The sequence below is a fragment of the Natator depressus genome, chromosome 8, assembly GCF_965152275.1.
Source record: "Natator depressus isolate rNatDep1 chromosome 8, rNatDep2.hap1, whole genome shotgun sequence".
NCBI lineage: Eukaryota > Metazoa > Chordata > Testudines > Cheloniidae > Natator > Natator depressus.
Window position 1 is genome coordinate 97,585,245 of NC_134241.1, and position 25,974 is coordinate 97,611,218.

At 37.1% G+C, this 25,974-nt stretch overlaps 1 protein-coding gene across 6 annotated transcripts in view; it reads right to left on the bottom strand.

Moving 5' to 3' along the window:
• Window positions 1-25,974, bottom strand: part of ELAVL4 (ELAV like RNA binding protein 4) — a 96,898-nt gene that overhangs the window by 47,019 nt on the left and 23,905 nt on the right. For 3 of the 6 annotated variants that reach the window (XM_074961761.1, XM_074961765.1, XM_074961763.1), the window contains exon 2: window positions 3,209-3,449. In XM_074961761.1, coding sequence (XP_074817862.1) covers window positions 3,209-3,449 — 241 coding nt within the window. Of the gene's footprint in view, window positions 1-3,208; window positions 3,450-24,006; window positions 24,192-24,276; window positions 24,401-24,717; window positions 24,875-25,974 lie in introns of those variants that run through there. The other 3 variants (XM_074961762.1, XM_074961766.1, XM_074961764.1) reach the window with 3 other exon arrangements.

Genomic DNA, 25,974 nt, shown 5'->3' on the forward strand with positions numbered 1-25,974 from the left:
TGTTAACTGGGTCTGTAGTATGAGTCTGGTCTTGTCTTTTTAGTTGTTTATGCTCATCTTGATGAAAATGATAACTGTGTATGCTGGTGAGCCTTTTGGGGCAGAGGGGGGACACACCCTTCTTGTCTAGTGCTGTGTAGCATGACCAGAGGCCAATACCCACAATTTAGACATAGTTTGAGGAGTCTTGTTTTTGCATTTAACAAACATTCTAATCCCTGGTACTCCGCAGGCTTCAACGTTAAGTGGCCTGGAGAAATGTGACTGAAGTAGGTGGAGGGAAGGAGTGAAGTGGTCTTCCAGTATTCTCGCTGGACACAGGGAGAGAAGACCAGTAGATAAAACTGCATGTCAGATTCCCCACTATTCTATTTGCTCCGAGGACTTTCTGATGTAGGGGAACCAGGTTGACATGTGGTGGCAGTTGTTTGGTGGCATGGTGAATTCAAGATGAAGGGAAAATAAAAACTCAGAAGAAACCATCAGGGTTTTCTATCAGCATAATCAAAGTGAACAAGAAGAAAAGGAGTACTTGTGGCACCTTAGAAACTAACCAATTTATTTGAGCATAAGCTTTCGTGAGCTACAGCTCACTTCATCGGATGCATTCAAGTACCAAGTACTCCTTTTCTTTTTGCGAATACAGACTAACACGGCTGCTACTCTGAAAAGTGAACAAGGTAATTCTGAGAAAAATTGAGTCTCCAAGAACCAAAAGTCCATTCCCCAAACTTCAAACCACTGGGACTCTGGAATAGAGAGAAATTATCTGGTATAAAAATTTCAAAAGGTGCCTAAGTTATTTGAGGCCCTAAGTTCCATTTTCACAGTTAGAAGCCTACTGAATTCCTTGAGGCTTTGGCACCTAAGTGCATATATCAGTTTGGAGAATGGGAGGGAGTCTGTAAATCACTTAGGCACTTCTGAAAATTTTACTCCAATCTTAATTTTTGGAAAACTGGTTGCCCATAAATCATTTCAGAAAGAATGATCCAATTCATACTGAAAGAAAATTTCTAGGGGGACAACCACCCAGAAGCATATCCGAAACTAGTACACGCATCTACTATTGAGACAGAATCCTTCAGATAGCATGAAACCAAGAGGAAACAGTACACACAGGAAAGAAAGTAAAGGCTAAGACAACATCCAGGGTTCTCATCCTGCGAAAGAAACAACAGATGGCATTTTTGTACCCATCTAAACTCAGGATTATGTTTAGAGAAAAACATCACTAATTTTGAGATGTCTAGAAAGCTAAAAATATGCAGTAGCTATTGAAAAATAGGATTTTTCATGATCAAAATCCAGACTGGAAGCACGAGACTCTAGTGGCACATTATTTAAAAGCTATACTTGTTTGTCTGCTCACATCTAACACACTTGAAGTTACCTGTAATTTTAGTTTCTTAGATTGGAAAGAAAAACACAATAGTTTTGTAACTAATTGACAGCTGTGCTAGCAAATATCCAGGGAAATATATTCTAGTACAGTGTTAGGTTGCTGTACCATGAATGCAGCTCTGCTCTTAAGAAAAACACTTTGAACATTCCACAATCTAAATAAAGCACAAGCAAAGGCAACTCACTGACCCCTTTTTAATCCTCTTCCTCACACTCCTGAAGCTGTCTCCCAATCAGGATGCACTGAGGTAGATACATAACAACCAATGTGCAAAAGAGAGTTCTGATTAACTACATTTTTGAGAATGCAATTTGCTTCAGGGCTACTGCCATTTATTATGTGCCTCAGTGTTAAATTTGAACTTTGTTATACGGCAAAAAGGAAATAAAAGGAAGTGCTTTTAAATGTGAAATGATAAGTGGATCATACTAATACTGTCAGAGAATAGGCTATGTGAGTGCTAGAGCAACACTGTTTGTCTATATCCTCATTCTCAAGATAAAACCAGAGTATTCATTTTGAGGAGAGAGAATTATATCCCATTTTCTACCCACAGCCCTCTATGTGTATGTTCTATGGGGGAAAAGCCCCTGCTCTTTTCGAAACCCTTCCTTTTCCAAGACTGTCAACCCCTTTGCTATAGTTAAGGAAATGTGGTAAGAGCATCTGTAGTTTCTTAGGGGCAGATCCTGCGCTGGTTTACTTAGAACATGTATAAGTGTGGAGCTCGCTCATGCCTGGCTGCGGTATGCAGTACAGCAGAAAAGGAGTTCAGAAACCTGCAAATGGCTGAATATCACTCACACAGATCCTTGCGTAACGAATACCCTGCTATGAGCAAGGCGTGAGGGAACATGATGGTCCAGGACAGTACAGAGTCTGGCGGTGACTGCAATCTCCACATATGTATGCTACATCATGAACTATGATATTGGTGATGCACCAAACAGCAGCAGAAACTTCAGCCACTCCTCCTTTAGAGTGGGAGTAATAAAGCCACAGAGCCTTCACAAGCAGCCATAAAAGATGATGGTTCATCCCACTGCCTTTTTAAATGTAGGATGTGTTCCAGAGTATGACGATGGCTGCAGTTCTGCAGCAAAGACGGACAACAGAGCAGGTATTTCCTCACCTGTTCATGCTTCTCCTATAGGTGGACATGCACATTTCTTTTCTCTTTGATACAGACCTAGACTATAATGATGGGTTTATTTCTGAAACTTCTGCAGATAATCCTATCAACAGATTTTATTCCACGAGAAAAGGGCTAAGACGGGGTAAGAGTATTGGAGAACAAAGCTATAAACAAGACCCAATCATCAAAAAAAAAAAAAAAACACAGCACAGGTTTTAGACTATCCTTTTTAAAGTTAGGAAAAAATAAATAAAAATGAAGGAGGACTAGGGAAGGAAATGGCATCAAATGGGCTGTGAACTTGTACAAAAGGTGCCTCCCAATTATGTTCTATAAATACATTATGAATTTTTCAGAAATCCTAGTTACTCTTTTCTAGCTCTTTATGTGGCTTGGAACACAACTGGCTTCTCCTGAAATCTGTATATATTTCCACAGTAGACATCACTGAAGACTGAAGGTTTACCACCTGCAGGAAGTTTATTGGGGATATTTCCCATTCTGGGAATATGCAGTAAAGGTAATTATTGTGGTGTCCACTGTATGTACTTAGGCACAACTCAACAAATCTATGAATATTTTAAAGACACCGAAGTTGTGTTGCCCAAAGGATTACATAAAGTAGAAGTGCGTATTTAAGCCAATGTCAAAAATATTTAAGAGCATACCTGTAATTTTGTCTCTCACAAGTTTGCAGGATTCTATTTCACCAATGCTCCCAAAGAGACTCCTGAATTCCTCCTGTGTCATATTCTGGGGTAAATAGTTGACTATGAGGTTCGTTTTGCTGTCATCTGTGGCAGCCCCTGTCTGCATGGGGGAAGGACAGTTTCTACTGTTGCTGGAGGGTCCATTGGTCGTATTGGATGTAGGGCCATTCGACACCTGAGGCTCCATGGTGCTAATTATCTAAATAAAAAAAAAAAACTGCCTGAAGTTTCACATACAATTGCTATTTTTAAAGATACTTACACATCAATGAGTAGGTAGCTTTCATGGCCAATTCAGACACTTTAACAAAAAAAAAAAAAAAGAAAAAAAAAGAAAAAAAAGAAAAAAAAGAAAAAAAAAGACATGGGCTTGATTCCCCTGTTATTGTTGTAAAGTAGGTCATGCTAGTCTTTGGCTGTGAGCATATACTAAGAAGCAGTGGAAAAAAAAAACCCTCCATTTTTTGGTTAATGCAAAGCTAATTTCTGTTTTCATCACACAACCATTTTGATAAATATATATTTAAGCATGAATTTAATTATAATTTAAGGTAATAATCATGATTAAAATTACAGTTCCATTAAAGCAAAAGAGGTAAATATATAGGTCTATATTGAAAAGGTAAAATATATTACCTATTTAATAACTGTATCACAAAGTGTGACACCAAATTAAGTGGGAGCTTTTAATCTGCAAATAGCTGTTGTTTGGATCACCTTCGAGTAATAACCCTCTGATCACACAAGACACATCTTTTACTGGCTCCAATAATTACTTTTATTCTCCAGTAATATTTTTCACTAGTGGACTAACTCTTCTTTACAGCATAAGACCCTGACCCTGAACCTTCATGGATGTGAGTATTATAGTGTTTGCTGTAATTGCAAAGGGCCTTTTGGATTCTACCAGAGCCATTACTTTCAAATGGCTCACAGGGTAGGAATACAGATAAAAATCAAAACACCTCTCCATCTTGAAATTTAAGGCCATAATTTTCAAAAAACAGATTCAAATGGTCTTTTTTTAATTACAAAGTAAGAGTCCAGTCTTGCAAACACTGATGCATCTGAGCTGCCAGTGGGACTAAACACACAATTGAAATGTATGTATGCATTTGCAGGATCAAGGTCTAATAATGCAAGAGCTTTTCATCTGGAAGCTCCATTAACTTTAACTTCAATATAACTGTACCAGTGCAATCCCAGGTATTGATGAGGAAAGCCAGGATTTGCACTGGTGGACACTACCTTAATCGGGGTAAACTCTACCAGTGCAAACTGTGTCTTTCTCTGTCTACTCAAGGGGTTGCACTGGTGCAGCTAAGCAGATGGCTGTAATTGTGGAAAATCTCCAGTGTAGGCAAGGTCTCTGTTTATTAAAGACAGCATCAGATATTCAGTGATATAAAGTACTATCAAGCAGGAGAGATTCCCACTAACGCAGGGCAAGGAAGTTTAAATGATAAAGGAAAAATCCAAGAGAGACTTAGATACCATACAGTTTGAACCCTGTGTCGATCTGATCCTATAATTACAATAATTACCTAAGACTTAATTTTGCTTTCTTTCTTTAAAGTCAGTAAAGTACATATTGTGACAAGATAGATTTAATAATTCCCTACAAAACCTTGGAGGGGGAAACAAAGTATTCTAAACTAGACTGACACCAGGCGAACTAATGTTTTCTACTTGATTTAAATTAAGGAAGCACTAGAAATAACCAAACCAAAATGATTGTGAATTCATGTGTTTCAGTATTGTTTCTGATACCTCACCTATGAAATATCCCCTTTGTTTATAACTGGACATTAAAAATAGCCATTCAAAACTGTTTAAGTATTTGGCACAGCAAGTAACAGCAACTTTGTTTAACAGTTTTCAATGAATGAAGACCTTTCAGCACGGCTAACAAAAAGGCACAGCAAATATATGAAATAGAACTATTTGGAAAGTAAAATCAGAGTACGTAGGTAGGTGATGGCTTCATAACAACGACAACTTCTTAAAAACATCAACAGATTCCAGTCAGAACCACCACTGCCAAGTCACATGACCGTAAACTGCCCAAATCTTTAGATAACCCCATCTCTTGTTCTGCACATTTACCAACGATCAAATATGTTCCCTACTTCAATATAGATGATATCTATTTCAGATGCATATTCACTTATACATGCTATTAAAGGATTTAGAGTAAAGAGAATATGTACTCCATTCCATTTCTGTACCTCTCTAACCTTAAATCCAATACTTATTCCAGTCCCAGTAAGCTTTGCTGGTAGTCTACTGTAGAGGTGGTTATCTCTCGCTCTGGTGAACAAATGTATTCTGGAAGTTACAGTTCAATTGAGCATAATTCTTTCATCTATGTTGTATGCACATAACTGCATCAAATTGATTTAAAAAACACAATCTTGGTTCGTACTTTCTACTGAGGTGCTGAGCAAACTTAACTCCTACTCAAGCCTACACAAGATGAGGGAGCTCTGCAGGATCAGGTCCAATGTTAGCATTTTAACTCAATTTTAAACATCCACAAATATTAGTGAAGTAGAGTCATCCTCTTCTGATAAAATATGTCTATTTTACATACTCGTTTTAGTGAACTATCATTTCTGCATTTTCACTGGTTATTTTCTACACTGTGCATTCTAATAGGGGTTATAATAGATTTGTGCTGTTACAAACGTTTATATCAATCACAAAATTCAAAACCCAATATTTTACCCAGTGAATAATTGAAAATTAATAAGATAAATTTAGAGACTGGAAATTCTGAGTAGGTATGGTTAACTAAAGCGCTTTATGGACATATAAACCACTGCAATAGATTTAATTAAAAAAATAAGCTGAAATGTCAGATAAATTGTTTTAAGGCTTGATCCTGCACTACTGAAGTTAATGGGAATACTACCATTGATTTGAATGAGAACAGGATCATGCTCTCAGAGCAGTGCATTGAGAAGTAAAGGCTGACACTCTTATTACTAGTAACAGAAGCAGGAGGCATGCTAGTTACCCTTGTTAAACATTTACCCCTTGATCTTTGATTTTAAAATCCAAAAAGGATGATCAAATTCAATGCTAGCTATTCTAGTGGTTACAAATGTTGCACTAAGTGTTATATTCTTTAGAATTTTATCTTCAACACCAAGCAAAATGTATAGTTCACCCTTAAGATTTTTAAAGTTACAATATAATGGTAATTATCAAGTCTGAGTTTGAGCAAATACGTTTTCCCTTGAAGATATTTTCCTCACTGCTAGTGTCTCAGCATTCATTACTGTGGCATCTTAGGGCCGGATTCTCTTCTCACTTACTCTGGTTCAACTCCATTAACCTTCAAAGAAATGTCTCCTCATTTTCACCAACATAAAGGAAAATCAGGCCCAAGATTTGCTTTCTACTGAATTACTGTGATGATGTGAGTTTCTAAACGTAACTTCGTCTTCTCATTCTCTACATGAGAGAACAAGAAGAAAAAGAAACCTGATGGGAACTCAAAATATATTACCAGAAACGTTCATAACAAACATCTGAGCATACTGATTTTTCATTAAATAATTTAAGACTTTCCTTCGTGTAGAAGAGATTTCTGAGAAGTTATGTATAAAAGCAGTTATGTACCAGAGAAAGCACTCTAAGTTGTTATCAGCATGAAGGGATAATGTTTACTTGGGCTATATTCTCTGACAAACCATTTTTAAAAATTTTAATTATTTATGACAACAAAAACAACAGTCCTAATACTCCTTATCAGACATACCCCCACTTAGCACTTCTAAACTCAGACGTTTTGTAGGTTAGTTCTGTGTGTCACAAGCTAGCTGTAGGAGAGCTTACTATCCCTTCAATATCAAAATGTTGTTGGAACCTATTGTGTACTACTTAAAAATAAATACATTATTTATTTTAAAAATGCTCTTCATCAACCCACTTATTTCCTCTCCCTATGCTCACTGAAAGAAAGATGTTAACTTATTATTCACCACATCATCAACATTCTAGAAAAGGGTCTCCTGAAATTTCCTGGACACACTTTTTGCTTTCACAGTGTTTGAATTACTATAGAGGTCCTTGCACTGCATTATTACTATTTTTACCAAAGTTATCTCTTACTAGGGTAGAATCACTATGGAGATGTAGCTCATTTCCACAAATGTCTTGCAGGGAGAAGAACCATACGTTCATCTTCTCAGGTCAAAAGATCTATTCAAATATTGACAAAATCAGTGCAAAAATACAACAGTCACTTAGCCTCAAAGTCCTCCCTCCCCACACACACTTTCCCTGAAACAATGTTTTACATAGTTATGTTTAAAACTTAAGTCACTGATGTCTAATTCAACACTTCCGATGTTTTTGTAGAATAATTTATTTAATGCAATTTAGGCAGATATTGCTGGTTTTAAAATTACATTGCAAGAGCAATTCCCCATATCTACATTCACACAAATACAGGTATTATAAAAAGTTTTTTTTTTAAGGAATTGGCAGTCTGGGCCATCTCTAACAATATTATTCTCCATACACAGATTACCAAATATGTTCCTTAAAAAAACCCTGTCACTACAAAGGTGCCTTTTAAAAAAGCCGTTGGTTATAGTCCAAGATGAAGTGCCCTTTAAAGTAGATGAATCCTGGTTGGGTTTTGTTTTGTTTTTTCAACTGTGAAATGACCTTATATCCTTTGTCTCTAAATTATTCAACCAGGGCACTTTCTGTTGTAGTCTTCTGGTATGGAAAAAATGCGAGAGATATTAATTATTATAATCCTATATGTGCATAATATCCTGGAAAAAAAAGTTAAATTATAGATACTGTATACATTTATAATTTAGAAGCCAACATTAATTTGAATATTATCTATGTAAGCACAAGCAAAAGTTAATTTGATTTATACTAATCTTCCATGTGACCAAAACACAACTTCAAGTTTGATTATTATTTTAGGTATATCAATCTATTTCAAATAAAGGCAAGCCTTGTCCTCAATTCAGGATGCATTTCATCAGGCCCCCAGTTTCTAAAATTATTTCTTGGTGTACTACTTTTCTCAGTATGGTGATATATCAGCAAACTACAGGGTATTTTAATTTGACAGGTTGCACAAAGAAATACTTTGTTGCTTGGGAAGACTGCATAAGCTCTGCCAGTGTTTTGCAAAGCACAGCTAATCACAAAGCGTGGTATAAAACCCCCAAAGAACGTCAACAACAAAAAATCCACCACAGCAGCTCCTACATTCTAAATAATATTTAAGAAATACTTTTTATGAATCTTCATATAAATATTTCTAATGAATACAGTGGATTTAATCTTCCTGCTAAAATATTAGTTTCACCAATAATGCAAAGAATACCTGCATGTATAATTTAAATAAAACTATTATAATGCTTAAACAAGCTACTGGTAACTGACATTAATCTTTAGTTGTTAGTACAGTAAATATGTTACATCCATCTACCATTACAAAGAACAGTTAATGAATCATTTAGAAAACTACCCACAAACCGATTAAGACAGCCTTATCATCCTATTGCATGCATAAACAACAGCCAATGGCTCAATAAATGTAAATATACATTTTACATTTACAAAATTTGTTCTCTGTAGTCTCAAAAAGAGTCCATGTGCTGAACTGAGAAGAGTGTTGCATACATACACTGAAAACTCTTTATAGTAACAAATCATTTCCTTAAAGCCCCACTCTTATCTGAATTACATGTGTACACATGCTTTTTATAGGTAATACCCTGGGAATCTGCTATACACAGCAAACGATACAATAATAGAGTTTCCAAAACTAAATATTTGTTTATAAAAGCCAAAGGGCAGTGTTTTGCAAAGATTCCACAAGCAGACTTTTCCTAAGAAAGCAAAATCTGAGAAAAATTCTAAGACTATGAAAAGTATACAGTTCATATGGACAGATTATTTCTAGCACTCAGAAGTAAAAAATATTACCCGTACATAATAAATTGTTCACAGCACCTAAATGCCAGGAAAAATGATCATGGTAAATTATACCTCATGAAGAATTCATAAGGTCTAATTTTATATTATTTCTAAGCATTCATTAATAAACAAACTCAGAACACTCACCCATAAAAAAGAATTTAGATAAATAATGCAAAACTCTTAGATAAAATAAGAGAGCACTTTAATTAGCATTGCAAGTTGTTTGCTTTACATGTGAAAACAAATGGTGCTATGGTGGAGGTCCCATAACCATATTTAAATAAAATGTTAGTAGACGTTCACAAGGATCTCTCTTTGACACGGGATTACATCAATGTGAGCTAGGCACCTTTTCGTTCACACAAGAGGGTCTATATGGGGCAATTAGAGTGCAACACTTTACAGTGCTCTGCAATTCACAACCCCATAGTCCAGACTGCGGCGCCATGTACACAAGTCCTTTGTGAAAAACAATTTTTTTAAAATAAATTCCCAGTATACCAACAGTGTTGACAACAAGGATTTCTGCACTGTACAAACCATGATCCTTCAAGAAGCTTTCCTCAAGTGCTGGGACCCAACTGGGTTTAGCTGCTTTCAGGACTGGAGTCTTACGCCCCAAACCAACAAACACATACGTGCTTAACTTTACACATGAGTATTCCTACTGAAGCCAAACAGCCTATTCACAAGTGTAAAGTTAAGCATATATATGTGCAGGATCGGGGCCAAAGGCACTTACACACATGCTTAACTATACTGCCGTAAGTAGCTCCACGGATTTCAATGGGATTATTCATGGTAGTAAAAGCAAGCAGGTGCATTAAATGTTTGCGGGAACGAGGCCTTAGATTGTAAACTCTTCTGGCCCAGGACTGTGTTATACAGCACATGGCACAAAATCCTTTGGGCACAACCATGATAATAAACAGTAATTAAAAGGATTTGTTTTTTCTAAAGTACAGACTGGCAAAAGTCAGAATTAAAGGCCAAATTCTACCCCTTGGATGTACACGCACACTTCCCTCACAGCTAATCTTAAGAGGAGCACGGAAAACATCTTTGTGGATCTTGAACACACACATTTTCCTCTCCTCAACACAACTGTCAAATTTCACCGTCAATTACCTTTTTACTAAAGTTTATGTACTACACAGCTAGACTTGCTATTATTTACTTAATAAATACATCATGAACATGAAATAAGAGAGGAAAACTAAGCTACAGAGCAATTCTGCCTCAAGGGATATCCAATATCCCAGAAATGAACAATTATCTAATCCTCTGTATTTTGACATACCCCCCTCCCCCACAATTTTCACATGCTTTATCTTCTCCCTCTTCCTGTAAAAGATATATTTAATGTTTACACACTCATGTTGCAGAAAGGATTAGCCTGGAAAAGAAAATGCATTAAATTGGAAGTTACTGTTACCACCATTTTATTTCACATGACAAAACCTTAGTTTCATTATAAAATTTTGTTTTCAGAGTACAGTGCAGTAGTTTTAAAATAGTGTTCAAATATTTTCAGTTAGTTCACAATTACTGGGTGCCATAATTTTACTGCACATGAAAGTCATGCTAATTGACAAAAAAAGTCAAAAATTCATGAATTTTAAAAGGAAAAGCTTCGTTTTAATAAAATAGTTTTCTTCTTTCTAAATGGCTAAACTTGTTTAGGACAAAAATGTTTGTAACATTAAAATGATACACAGAGATGTAGAGGGTTTGTTGGTTTTTTTTACATTCCCATCATCTGTGACGCACCTACCAGTGCAAAGAAAATAAAATGTATTGGTAATACTATTTATATTACAGTAGTACCTGAGGATCTGAGATCAGAGTCTTCTCATACCCGGTGCTATACAAACAGAGAGAGACTATCCGGCCCTAAACATACAAGTAGTAGCGTGGGAGTGAAATTAAAAGTATACTATCTTTCCCCCCCATTTTGCAGAAGGGGAAACCAAAGCAGAAAGGAATTATTAAATGACCTGTCCAAGGTCATTCAGAGAGTCTGTGTCAGAGGTAGGATTTGAGTCCACATCTCCCTAGTTCCAGTCCAGTATCTTAATCACAAGAGAATCCCTCCTCCCAGCTCTTTCCCAACGATGGAACCAATGGGCCAACAAAACAATGGGCCAAATCTGGCTCTTTATCTTCAACATTTGTTCCTACTATACATTTCATTTTGTCTAGTTCCCAAAGGATACTGGCCTCTACCAGTGCTCTGCCTGTTTAAATGGGGTGGAAAGACTAAGACTATCATAACCACCTTGTCATTAGTCAACATATTACACAACAGATGATAAACAGTCAAAGAAGCCATTCTCAAAGGATACGATACATGTCCTGCAACTATGTAGAGAGAGGATACGATACACGTCCTGCAACTATGTAGAGAAGACTATATAAGTACATCACACATTCCATATGGCTTCTACCTCTCTCCACAGAGATTTTGGGGATAGCCAAGAAGTACAAGACCCTGCACCTGCTATACAATTCCACACTAGTCAGAACCCCAAGTGCTATCAGCAGCCCAACTGCCAGAGATGGGGTAAAACCATTAGCCTACTTTTCCAACCATGTGCTACACGTGCTCTGTCATGTCTGCAGCGGTTTTTGAAGATATGCAGAAACCTACTGTTAAATTACAGCTTTGCCTGTGTCTGAGAATAAAGCCTTTGTTTTCTTCCAAAGCAGGATGTGACTTCTGCTGTCACGTGCCATTTAAACCTCACAGAATCTCTTTTCTTGTCCTTACGTGTCTCCATTATGCAGGATATTAATACCCATTTGCAACTTCTTCACTTCTTGATGAGGCTACAAAGAGTGTCTCCATTTTTCTAAAGTCCCAATTCTGTGTGGTTCTATTTTTAGTACTCTGCAAATGTCCAGTCTGGACTCTAGCATGAAACAACTTCCTGTACATTTCTGAGGTTTCGTACGTTATGCAGGAAGGAATGGCTGACAAGTTATAATGGGTGACCTACCTGCATCTGAACCAAAGTTAGTTACTCTTTTCACCAAGGGAATCTACTTCAGTGGTGGAAAGCAGAGTCTGAATTACCTTTTCTATTTGGACTGGTTTCACTGAAATTTGCCTTACATCTTTCATGCCACTAAGGTCAGAGAGGGAGAATAGAGCCCTGATTTTACTGGAATTGAGGTTTAGAAGAGATGCCACAGCTAAGTACACAGCATGGCAAAAAAGGAACCACCTAGACTGCGATAAGGGTTACACAATAACTCAGGTTAAAATCCCTTACACGGTTCATAATAAAATGCCACAGACTATAACAAAGCTGACCTGGTTCTGTGTCAGGACACTTAACCAGTAACAATGGCTATTCTGCCCTAGAATCTAACCACTTAGTTCTCCCAGAAGGTCATGGGGCTACACACACTAAGAGTTCCCTACATTCTATCAGTTAGAACAAAGGAATCCAAGGTCGGGCGCCACTGCCTCTAAAGCAAACCTCATTCTTCTTCAATTACCCTCTCTTTCATTTTGCTAAGCTTGCATGCTGAAGTCAGGTTATGCTCTACCTAAGAGTTTTATCAGCTTTGTGATCATACCATATCACACCTCATTTCCCTCTGTTTTTTTGTGTTTAATATACTACTAGTTCTTTCAAGTTGCATCTGAAGGACAAGAAAGCTCTGGAAAAAAACCCAAAAAACAAATTGTCTCATAACCAGCAAGCCAATTTTTCCTTGATCAGGTGCTCCAAGCCACACTGTATCCTGGGATTTCCCCCTTCCTCCCCAAAAGATTATACCTGTGTTAGCCAGTGAATGCGACAAAGGGAAAAGAGTCTCCTACTCACTATACTATTCCTCTTGATCTATCAATGAACTCTTAAAAGACTACATTAACCAGAAGTGTATTTCCAATCTGTGCTTGCTAGCAAGGTGGTAACCTCAAGTACAAAACACACCACAATAATGGCTGCGCTAGACACGAACCTGAGCAGACATAACAGTTTACCTAGCTAGACAAATAAATAAATACAAGATTGTGCTAGAGACAGAGACATAAGACAGGTCTCTACCCTGAAGTGCTTACAACCTAAAAATATACAAAGCACGGGCAAAGAAGCAGGATTATTTAATCCTTTTTTATTTTCTTTCAGTTTTTCGATACTAAGCTCTTATGCATTTGATTCTTAATCTCTACCCATTAGTTCAGTTTCCTATTAGTTTTTAATTAAGTTACCAACTTTTCGTATTTGTTTTATCTGTGCGTGCATGTTGCACAAGCATATGCACCTATTTACAAGTAAGTATAATGAGCCAGGTCCCCAGCTGGCAAAGACTGACAGCACCACTGTGGCCCACGTTTTTAATTGCATTTTTCCTTGTAAGAATCGTCTACTCTAAATGCTTTCCCAACCCGCAAGTTTAGACAGAGAACCCCATATTATACAGCTATATAGTTTGTGTTTTAAAAGTTTAAAGAGCTCATACTAGCCAGAGGCCAATAAAGAACACAGGGCTCAGAAGAGAATCATAGGACTGGAAGGAACTTCCAGAGGTCATCTAGTTCAGTCCCCTGCACTCATGGCAGGACTAAGTATTAAAAAGGCCCAGATAGAAACGGCTATCTAAGCACCAGCAAGATTTGAACTTGCAATCCTTGGTTTACTAAACCAATGCTCTAACCCCTGAGCTATGGAAACAGGTCCCAAGAACCTGCGAGGTCCATGAGCATCATCTTACTAAGAACCCCTGCTGCTGGAATTAATACCATGGTGTGCAAACAAAGGGTAAAATTTTCAATGGCTCTTTTGTGATTTAGGAGCTTAATTCTATTTCAGTGGGACATGGGCTTCTAAGTCACATAGGCATTTTTGAAAATGTTACCCTTATGTGTTTCATCTACATGAAGGCCTACATGATGCAGAAATTGATGGCTTATCCACACATGCACTGCACCAGTTCTGTCCAACATAGTCTAAACTTTACTTTCAACAGAGCCTTAATGAAAACACAGCAGTAACTACATCTAGAGAACCTTAGTAGATGTGTGAACTTTTTTTCCTCTTGCAGCAACAACTACTGCTTTCAGGTCTAAGAGGTGCAGACCTGGGAAAAATAGGACATGATCTGATGCAATGTAAGTCACATCTCTTCTAGCAGGAAAGTTAGCTTGTCCTCAATTGGCAGTACTCTTATTTATTCAATATTAAGGAAAACTAAGCCTATTGGATTAGTTCTAGAGTAGGAATATACTTGCTTTTAACATCCATTTATAACTCATCCATAAGACAAGGCTCTCAGGACATGCTGAAGTTGCTTGTGAAACTGATGGTATTTTTATGGAGAATGATTCCTGCTTCTGTAGCACACACAGGGTGCCCACATTTTTAAATTTTGAATATTGCAAATAAATATTAAGTTATTGCAAAGCGAAGGGTCACATACTGATAATCAAAAGCTGAATATCTGAGGACTATCTGGTGGCAAAAAAACTAGAAATATCCTACCATTACATATATCCCCTACATCTAGGTTCATTCTCATGATCTATATTATGGAAGAAATATTTATATGTACACTAAATGAGAAGAATTTAAATCCACTGGACTGTGAAACACTTCAAGGAGAAGAATATTTTATTTATTTACATTTAAAAAACACACACGAAAGAAATCCTATGCTGGGCTGTAAGCAACCCAGGCATCAGTTAAAAGATATATTATGCTATCATTAAGAGACAACACAGTGGCACATACCTCCCTACCCCCTACAGCTCAGGCTAAATAATCATAATGATTCCTTCTGGCCTTAACATCTATGATTCTACATACAGCCACCAGACAGAGAAACATGACAAGCCATATCAAACCCTCCCCACCCTCAAATTTCCGAGGAAAATCCCACCCCCATCACCCTCTGCTCTCTCCAAATATCTCCTCAAAAAGGTGGCCTTTGCAGTACATCCTGAAGTCAAAAAAGTCAAACTATTTCAGACTATGGAGAAGAGTAAAATTTCAAAAGTTGAGCAAGCCCCAGGAAAAAACAAACAAACCAAAACCTGCAGGGGAGGCTCCTTCTCTTCTACACTAAAAGGCCTCCACCAGCACTTCTGTTGATCTCAACAGCAAGAAAGAGGCATAACCTTAGAAAGACTGGGGTCTCAAGTCATTTAGTGATTCATAGGTCAAAGGCAACATGCAAGATCTTATGTGGAAGCCAACAGGCAAGCAATGCAGTTCATAGGACACCAGCCTCATGTTCATGGTGGGATACTCTTTTGCAACATGCTGCCGTCCCCGAGCTAACTGCAGCTTCCAAATGGATTTATGGTGTAGCTGCATGTGGAGAATATGTCAGAAGTCCAATCTAGAGGTGACAAAAGCATCAATCAAGGTGGCAAAGTCCACATCCAAGAGAAAGGGTGCAGCCAGACGCATATGGAAAAGAGTAGTCTTTCACTGCTGCCACCTGATCATCTAGAAGCAACGGGGAAGCTAATCAAACACATCCTATGTTCTGCCCACCTGCCTATCCACTCCCAACCAAAAGAAACCTGTGTGCCCCATAAAAATGCCAATAAATAAATTAATATGTTGTTGCCATTAGGAGCAGTTTCTGCCTGGTATCATCACAGCCTAGGATATCACATCAGGAAGCAACCTACTGAACATCATGATGCCATTTATCTCCAGCAGGTGGAGATGGAAAATATTTTTTTTGACAGCGACATATTTTTAACTCTATGTCATAGAAGGCTCAAAACCAGAAAGCCAGGTTCCTTTGCTTTGGTTAACAATGTCTGTAACACTCAGCAAGACTCAAATGACCCTTCGGTCTCAGCCAGCTGGACTATTTGAAGCTGTTTACAAAGCCTGGGCTATCAGGGTATTTTATCCATGTGGGAAAAGGAAAACAAGTCATGGCAATGTAGGTGGCATGGCATCACTTAAAAATATTTTCCATCACTGCCTGCTGAGGGTAAACAGAATCATGCCAGCATCTAAGCTGGTGCAAAAACATTATGGAAAATTTTTGGTTCCTGAATGACTAAAATATTTGTGCATTAATGCTCCAAATGATGTTCAAAATGTTGATAATCAAACAAATAAACCATTATAAATTTGAATACAGCAAAGATGGGTTGATGACAATTAAAAAAGAAAAGGGGGGGAAAAAGTCGGGTTAAGTAAATGTCTTAACATGTGTATGAATATTTCCTTCAGTAGTTAGGTCATAACAAGTACTGACAATAAAATATTCTAAAAATATACTTTTTTCTTGGATTAGTGTGTTTACAGTTCAATATAAACTGTGCTCTAATAATTATCAAACACAATGTCAAATTCTGAAGTACACTCAGGAAATCTCTTGCTGAGTATAAGAAACTGCAGAAAATATTAAGTTTGTCCTGCTCCAGTTATTCTAAAGAAGAATAAGTTACTCTGCAAATTAAAAAGTTAGTTTCCATCACTGGTCATATTAAGAACTGCTGCAACCACTACATTAACTCTGTACTGAATTTTCCAGGACTTTCCATATCAAGTAAAGAGATCATTTCCTGGAACAGCTGTTCTTACAGTAAGGAAATTAACAGCAATATTGCCACGGCATAGCTGGCACATGCACATTAGGAAGAGTTCCTAGCATTCATGAATTCTGCTAAAATGTATCTTCCCTACAAACGTACTGCCAGGATCTTCATTTGGAACAAAGATATCTAAAACAATATTAAAATTGAATTTATTTATGAAGTATTTGTGTATATACTGTACTTTATTATTTCTACAGTGCCATTAGAGTGCACGATGCTTTAAAAGACAGGTGCCCAAAGGTGCTTGCAGTCTATGTTGGACAAAGAAGAGCAAGGAAGTTACTGATTAGCAGTAGAAAGTCAAGGATTACCAACAGCAAAAGATTAATACAAAGACAGTAATAAAAGATTTCCCCCTTACGAACAATTAATTCGGGTATCTGAAAACTTGAAATTGTTTCCTACTCTGAGTGCATAATACTGTGTTAGTACTTCGCCACAATGTAGGAACTTCGTAAACATGGACTTCTTTAACTGTGACCATTATGAACATTTTAGGACCTGATCCAGAATTGCAGATGTCAATGGGAGTTTTAACATTAACATAACAGGAACAGGAGTAGGCTGCTAGTTACTATACATCGAAGTACTGCAATTCATTAGTATTTTGACTGTGCATTTTTTTGTTTTAAATCAGAACGACTATAATCAGGTTGATTTCCAGCCTTAAACACATGAATTAGATATGATGGTTTAAAATCAAACTGCCCACTGAACAAAAATGCCCATACACAAGAATGGCTAAAGTTTAGAGATTCTTACATAAATCTAATTTACATATACTAAATAGAAGAGAAGGAGTCACTTTTCACACATGAAAAAATACATACAAGGGAAATCAGCTGTTGAGAAAGATTACTATAAAGACAATAATTCTGACAGTCACAAATTTCACTTTTGTTTTGGCATTACAGGAAAAATGTGGACTTCTGGGATTTGTACTATCTGTATTATAATGCGGCAACACAGACAATTAATATTAAAGACTACAATTCCCAGAACTTTATATTCTGGTTGGGTGCATTACAACACGGTATTACAGGATGAGTCAGTTATAGTTAAAATTATAAACTGTGGGAACTGTAATCTTTTGCTCCTTAAAAACACTGTAATAAAGGAAGGTTTCAGAGTAGCAGCCGTGTTAGTCTGTATTCGCAAAAAGAAAAGGAGGACTTGTGGCACCTTCGAGACTAACCAATTTATTTGAGCATAAGCTTTCGTGAGCTACACTTTCATGCATCCAATGAAGTGAGCTGTAGCTCACGAAAGCTTATGCTCAAATTGGTTAGTCTCTAAGGTGCCACAAGTCCTCCTTTTCTTTGTAATAAAGGAAGTTTCTTTAGGCAAAACAGGACAAACTTCCTTCATCCACCATCCAGCTTTAGAAGCTTTTAAATTTCACTTGCTGCTGTAATTTACCATTATAGCTCTATTTCCTACTGCTAAGTCTTCAGAAAAAGACATCTTAAAAAGTTCAAGTCAGTCTGTTGTTTTTCATGTGCATCCTAGAAAGAAACACTTACGGTCTTTGATTGGCTGCTTAGAAAAGCAGACCGTTCTAAATGAGTATCAACATACCATTGGCCAACGTGCAAAGCCCATGGCTGTTAAAACAGTACAATTCAATCACCTGCTCCGCTAGCAAATTTCTAGGTCTCTACATAATGGGTGAGACAGGTCAACATTCTGATCAGCTGTTTCTGAGAGAGCTAACACTAACAGAAGGTATTTGAGTCTCCTTCATCATTCTACAAATTCACCAACAATGCTGTGAAACGACTGGAGTTATGGGACTTTTGCTATTGGAACGCCTCCAGAAGCATCACTGCCCACGTTCAAAATCACTTAGGTGAACAGGAAAGCTTTTTGCATAGAACTTTCTTGCACAGAACTTCAACATTCATTTGCAGCTGTTCCAAAGCAAACATATGACATAGCACTTCCTTTATTATCAAGATTTATGGGTGCTGAAATGCCACTACACTGCTACCAAGTCTTTCATGATACAGTACCACTGCATGTCCCCAGACAGTGAAAAGTGCCAGCGGCATCCTATGAAATTTTTACTAGCAATATAAACCACTTAAAATTTAAAAAGCTAAAAAGAAAAAAGTACTTCTCAGGCCAAGGACATATTTTTTTTCCATCACAGCAGAATGTCTGACACAACTGTGTGCGCCTTAGCAACAAAAGAGTACTACAGCATTTTTTATATATCTCACCACTCCAAATATTGTCAAAGCCAGCCTTGCATTTTACTGTGTAGTTGCACAGAGTTTCCAGAAAGCAACCCCGCCCCCCCCCCCCATTTAGCTGTCCGTATTTCTTCAACATTCTGTCTTTTCATCCAATTTAATTAAGGATTCCTTACTGGTTCTCAGCATTTCCTGGCTCTTATAGATTACCTTCTTCACTGGGGAGAAAGTCTTCGTGCAAGACACAATCAAGGGCAGAACAATGGGTAAGAATGCCTCTCCGCTTCTTCCTTGCTTTATGGGGCCCCAAAGAAAAGATATGCATAAAAGCTCTAAAATGGCTAGGGCAAACACAGATTGTCATTACAGAAAAATAAAAATAAACCTAACAGCAGTACCACAGAGCTAATTCTTAATGAACATATGCAAATATTGTAAATGTTACAGTGAGACAGTATCAAGTGGCTATGAAAATTAAAAAGCATATTCCTATTATAATCCCAATTGAAACTACTTGGTTTCTAACACTGATGTTCCAAAGCTATTGTGAACACTGTCTGAATACTTAATTACGTAAACAACAAACAAAAGGTTTCATCTCTGGTGCTCTAAGCTATCATCCAAAACTGGTTATAATTAAAGGTGTGAACAACAAAGTAAGTAACAAACCTGCAAAGTCAAGGTTCTGAGAAATTAATGGGCATCACCGCACTGCACTAGTTCAAATTCATCACTCATTATTTCTCAGACTAGCACTGTGCAGTTTCACATGTTTGTGCCTTATTCTCTTTCCTTCAAGCCTTTCCTTCCTTTTCTAGATGGCTAATTTTAGACAATTACTGTCTGTGACACACTGAGACTCTTCCCTCCCCCCCCCCCCAACTTCTTCTTCTTCCAGTTGTAAAGCTAGTGACCTATAAAAGCCCTGTGCACCTAAAATACTCCAAGATTTTAGAAAGTAAAGATGGGTCATTTGAAATAAGGGAACAAAAGAAAGCAAAAAGTATTTCAACCCCTTTTCCCCACTACCTTCCCTTTGCATCATTTCAACGGTTAAAAAACACTCAGATACAAAGGCTGAGTACACATACACAGTAAATACTAATTTTACTAGGACTAGACATACTGTACTTGTTGAATAGAAGCAATGTTCTGATTTTGAGTTAATACTTTAGCAAGATAAAATATGCACCTCAGTAAAGCCTTTTAGGTTGTTTAGAAGTCAGAGGTTTATGGTAACTATGGGACCTTTGCACCATATGAACGAAATGTACTACATTTTACATTTAGAGAATGCCCTTTCCATTCTGGTATTTTTTACACTAGGGTGTACAAATGAGGTGTGAAAATACACACACGCAAACACGCATGTATAAATACATGCATACTCATCTCTTTTTCCATCTATCTTGGAAACAGAGTGAGTAATAGGGGAGGAGTGACTTTCCTTTCTTACAGGGATTAGCAAATTTCGTGAAGTATGGCCTATAATCATCAAAGGTGCCAAGGCTTTGTAATGTTGACCTGCTTACAGTAAGATTGCTTGTGCCCCTTCTCCCCAAAAACCCCAATGACATTGAAAAAAAATACTGCATTGCAGTATTTGCCAGTGCATCGGAGTGTATCCAGTCAGCTGTCCCACAGACAAACAAATGTACATTTTAACACGTCCAGGCATGTAAATCAGTTGCCTGGTGGCCACAGACTGCTGAAACGGACAACTGGATTTGTCAAGATCTGTGCACCTCCACATACATATATATAATATTCTCTATCACTGCCCGAGGTGTTTGCTGAAATTTTCTGAAAGTGCCAATTACCAAGGAACACGACAAATCCCCCTACCAGAATATGGGAAGTATTAATAACTTATTTCATACACAGTCTAGAACCACTGTCCACCACAAGATAATGTTCAAGCAGTAGGACTATTATGTGCAGAAAATACCCTTCATTTAATGAACATTCCCAGCAGCACACTAACTAGGGAAGACTTGAGAATGTAATGTAACCTAGAGGACATTCCTTTAAAAAATTCCTAAGTAAAAACAAAAAATATGCAAGATTTCTGCAGCAACTAGATTTTCTTCAATAGGAATCAAATATTTAACAGGACCAAGTCTAGATGGTCAAGACTATTTCACATTCATTCAAATGGGATTTTCAAACAAACACTTTGCAGTTCATTTTTAACCGTTCTTTGTCAATAACAAGCGGGGTTTTCTTCATCTGAGAAAGCTCAGAAAGGTAAAATTAATAAAGATAGGAAAGCAAAGGAGGTTATCAAGCCAGTCAACTGTGGAAGAGCATATCTGTATCTAACATGGAAACCTGATTAGTAAGGTACATAGTAATAGAAAGAATTGTAAACTGGTAGCTGGTGTTTCTCTTCCATCAACATCTGAATGTAAAATCCCCTTTTTTTAACAAGACTACAATTTCACAAAAATGACCATGTTTAAAGACAGCTACATATTCTCCAATTTTTGTTTAAAAATAAAAGGTTTTATGTTCTATGGTTTTAGTCTTACTATTATATATCTGGAAATCTTACATGAAATTTCACTAATTTAATAGCTATTTTCCCACTTCAGGGTCTACTATGTGATCTTTCATGTGAAAGGAGAGAAGACTGACACTATCTACAGGCAGGCTGAGTTCTTCAATATAATCTTAAGACAAAGAAAAGAGAAAGAACAGTGGCAGAAACACGTGTCAGAAAACACACATAAAAACACCATATTGAACAAAAATGTAACTGTATTAACTGCTGCTGACCCTCAAAAAATGCAGCTGTGTATGATCAAAGCCATTCTAATTTATTCTCATAACCAAATTCAGCAGCTTTAGAATCTATCATCAATGTTTTGGGTACAGAATTAAAATTTTAATCTCTCTCATACATATAGTCGTGTGTATACTATATTTATATGCATGCATGCGCACACACTCTGATGATTTTTCTTCCCCTACAGTGAAAAGCTGTGCAGTTTTCAGAGAGTCATTCAATTACTTCCCTACAGAACAGACTGCAGCAGAAGCATTACATACGAGAGCAAATTAAAAGGGCGATTTAATTTCTCATATATTCTTTTTAAACTTCCTAATATGAACATTCTCATTTGAATTGAATGTTCTAAATAATCATGCATGGAAGAAAGGAATAAACTAAAAATCTGAAATTTTTAAAGACAGAAGGGCGTGTTCTATGCCCATGGTACGCATCTCTTGCGCCTCCTGATGTGTGACAGACTAACGCTTTCTGAGCAACCACATTTTTTTATACCTTTTACGCTACCTTCTATCACCTACAAGTCTACTACGCTTTTTAAACACTTCCGGCACCCACAACCTTGTTTAAAGATGCACTTCAGCTATTCCACATTACCGTGTGCCCTATACCATGAGAGACCATAACTAGCAAAATATATAGGTTTTCTTTAAAACCTAAAGCCAACAGACACAGCTTGAAATTGAAAGTGGATATTGTTATAGCAGGCAGAGGTGAGGATAGTGAAGAAGAGGAGTACAGCTTCATTATTTCAGGAAATTTCTGCTTAGCGCATAAACTGCAGGATATGATGAACTCCCTGGAACTGATTATTCTGCCATAGAACCATCTGACTATGTAAAAATACCAATATCACTTAACACAAAATCACTGCTTAGGGTAAATTCATTCTACCTACTGTTCTCATAGGGACATTTGCTGGAAAATTCTAAGAAATGATTTGCAGGCGCTATCAGCTGTGGGAGTTCACTATTATACCTCTGTCAACTTCATTCAATATAATTTACATTTTTCTAAAATACTGCCTCATAGGATTCCTCACTATTTTTTGCACGTACAATTTCACAGCAGGGGAAAAAAAAAAAAGATAACCCTCTTTTGGAGAGAAGAAAGAACAGATGCTTAAAAATAGATTTCTACAAATCACTGTAAGCCAGAGCCAGAAATGTAATTAACACCTATTTATAAAGAATAATTAAAGTTGTGACTGCCACAAAGAACAGCAAAGATAATCAAGATAGCCCCTGCCTTTTTTTTTTTTTTTTTTTTTTAAAAAAACACTGTTTGCAGTATTCCCACATGATTGCCACCTGCTCCCCCACTCAGCTTCCCCTATGCTCGTTTCCCCGGCAACCTTTCATTGGCTTTTCCTCCCAGCTATCGCTTTCAGTTCGGCTGCTCAGTCTAATCTTATTTGTTTTACACCCATCAAAACAAGCAGCCAGACAAAAGACAATCCTATAAGAATGTGAAAAGACCGTAGCTTTGTTTCCCAGTTATAATAAATATCCAAAGTGAAAGTCTGCAGAATGTTTAATTGAAACAAAACTAGCAAGAGTGATTTGAATTTTGAAGATTTTTCTCCCACTGAATAGCAGTGCTCTGTAAAATTCAAAGTCTGTGATAGTTGTATTTGATCGTGCCATTTTGCACAGGCTGTAAGGAAAACATAAAGGAGGAATGAGTCGACTATTTCTGATTCCTCTGCCAAAAGAATACTCTAAAAATAGAAGTACTATTTTTACATAAATGGATGGCTTTGACGTCCTTCAATATTTAAAAAACCAAAAAAAAAAAAAAAAAAAAAACACACCCCAAAAAACCCCCTCCAAAACACCATTCTGTTTCATGATAGTATTAGCTCATAAACAAACAAAATACCTGGTTTATACATGCAGTTACTGGATCTGGGTTTAATTGAACACTCATGTAACACAAATGACGATGAAAAGGCATGAGCTGCTGCCTGATCTGATGGTCATACAGTACAATGACACTGTGACGGTCAGCCGAGACCATCCTTGCTTGACTGAAATGTAATGTTCAATGGAATCAGCGTGCAGTGCCATCACACTTCAACACATTAAAAATAGACAGACAGATCCTCAAAAACAAACAACGACCTGTAATTTTATTTATGACTCACAATCTGCTCTCCTGAACAAAAGAAATTCATGAGGCACATATAAGCTGTATGAAACCTATATACAGTCTCTCAGCATTCACTTACCATTTTCAAGCCATTCCACTCCATCTGTGATCACAAAGATGGACCCTTGCAGCCCTCACAGTGTCAAAAGCAAAAAGAACGTTATGTAAAAGCTGACATTCCTTCTTACAGTACTGCTGCCCAACGATGCAACAAAATCGACATATACTAGGCGCTGCAACACATACAAGCCTCCTCCTCTTTTTATGAGGTCATGACAGGAAACTCTTTGAAATACAATATGCAGCATTTACTGAAGCTCATATAAATCACTCTCAAAAATTACCATACCTGCTGCGCAGTCCACCAAAACAAAATGACCAGTCTTGAGGCTTTTTTCCCAAGGATTCTGCTCATATTTCCAACATGTGAATGTGGAAATTAATGACCTCCCCACCCAAAACAACCCCCTCTTTTTCAGCATTTCAGTTAGCCACACACAGCCTCACGTTAGAAATCAGCTCGCTCTTTATTCTGCGAGAAATCACAATGACCTTAAAAATGTCCAACTACCTCCTTTATTAAAGGATATGCAGGCATTAAGTAGAAGAGAGAGAGAGAAAAGGGGGGAGAGAGAGACGGAGATACATAGTGTAGAAACAAACCAGTCATAGCAACTAAACTCACGTGAAAACAGACTGATAAAGATGCAGATTTGGGGAAATCTATGTTATATATCTATCTATTTATATATAACTACTATAAACAGATTTTAAATCTACTAATACCTACCATAACCATTCTTAATGGCAAATATTGGGTCTTGAAAAGCTTCAACTCTTCTAAAGATTTGCTATGGTTTCAGGGATTTTTTTTTTTTTAAAGATCCACAAAGCACAGTGCAGACGTTTTGTGCAGCAAAAGAATTAAAAAAAAAAAAAAAAAAAAAAAAAGCGCACTCTGTTGAAGCCCCCGATTCTAGGATGCAGATAAGAACAACTGAACAGAGCCTTAGTGAAATTGGCTTGCAGCTTCTCCTTTTTACATCCATTTATGGGACCATCTGTCAGCTGAAGCCAGGATCTGATTGGCTAGGGCAACTAAAGGAGGCGTTGCAACATCAGGTGCTATTGAAATTAGCTACTGCCAGATTGACAATGTTAATGATTTGGTGACCTCTACAACAAACAGAGACCAGATTTCTGAACTGCTGCTTGTGTCTAGTAATTAAAGCCCAGTTGAAAAAACAACACATACACATGTATTTTATCTCTCCCTACCCCAGAAGTACACTAACAGTTACAGGCCATATCTACAGTTTATAAACCTCCATCATGGAGGTGCCATACCTCAGCCATGCTTCAATGACTGCAACCTCTTACCTCTTGCATGCATGGCTTTGAGGTCTGGAGTATTTTAACCACCTTATCTTTCTTGACAGTTGCTTTCTGGAGAAATGCATATTTAATGATCTGCCTCTAGGCTTAAAGATATGACAAAAGCACTTTAATGTGCATTTTAACTGCATTTATTCTCAGGTACTATTGGTTTTAATAATCAAGCAATTTTTTTCCCTTCTGCAGTAAGAGACTTTCAAATTTATATATAGTTTTAAAGGCAGGTTTGATATTACTTGCACTTGATTATATGTCTAAAATATAACATCTACTTACCAACACATTTTACCAGAATAAAAGTAGTATTTTATAATTATCCAGGTATCTCACTTCATTATTCGCTTGCTTTATAAGAAAGTGATAAATAAACCTGGGCATTTAAATGAAATTATTTTTCAACTGTAATAAGCAACATACTTTAACTTTGTAATAAACACACTCACTTATCCTTCGCTTGCTGCCACAGACAAAGCACCAAACCACCGATTATAAACAGCAATATTTCACAAACTTTCCCCTATGGCAACTTTATTGAAAATTCTCTTAATTAGGAAACATTTATATTCCCCCTCTTCTTCAAAAGAGAAATATTTTAGGGGTTTGTTGATTTTATACATGGCAGCCAAGATAACAAGGCATTGCATCCTGTTTT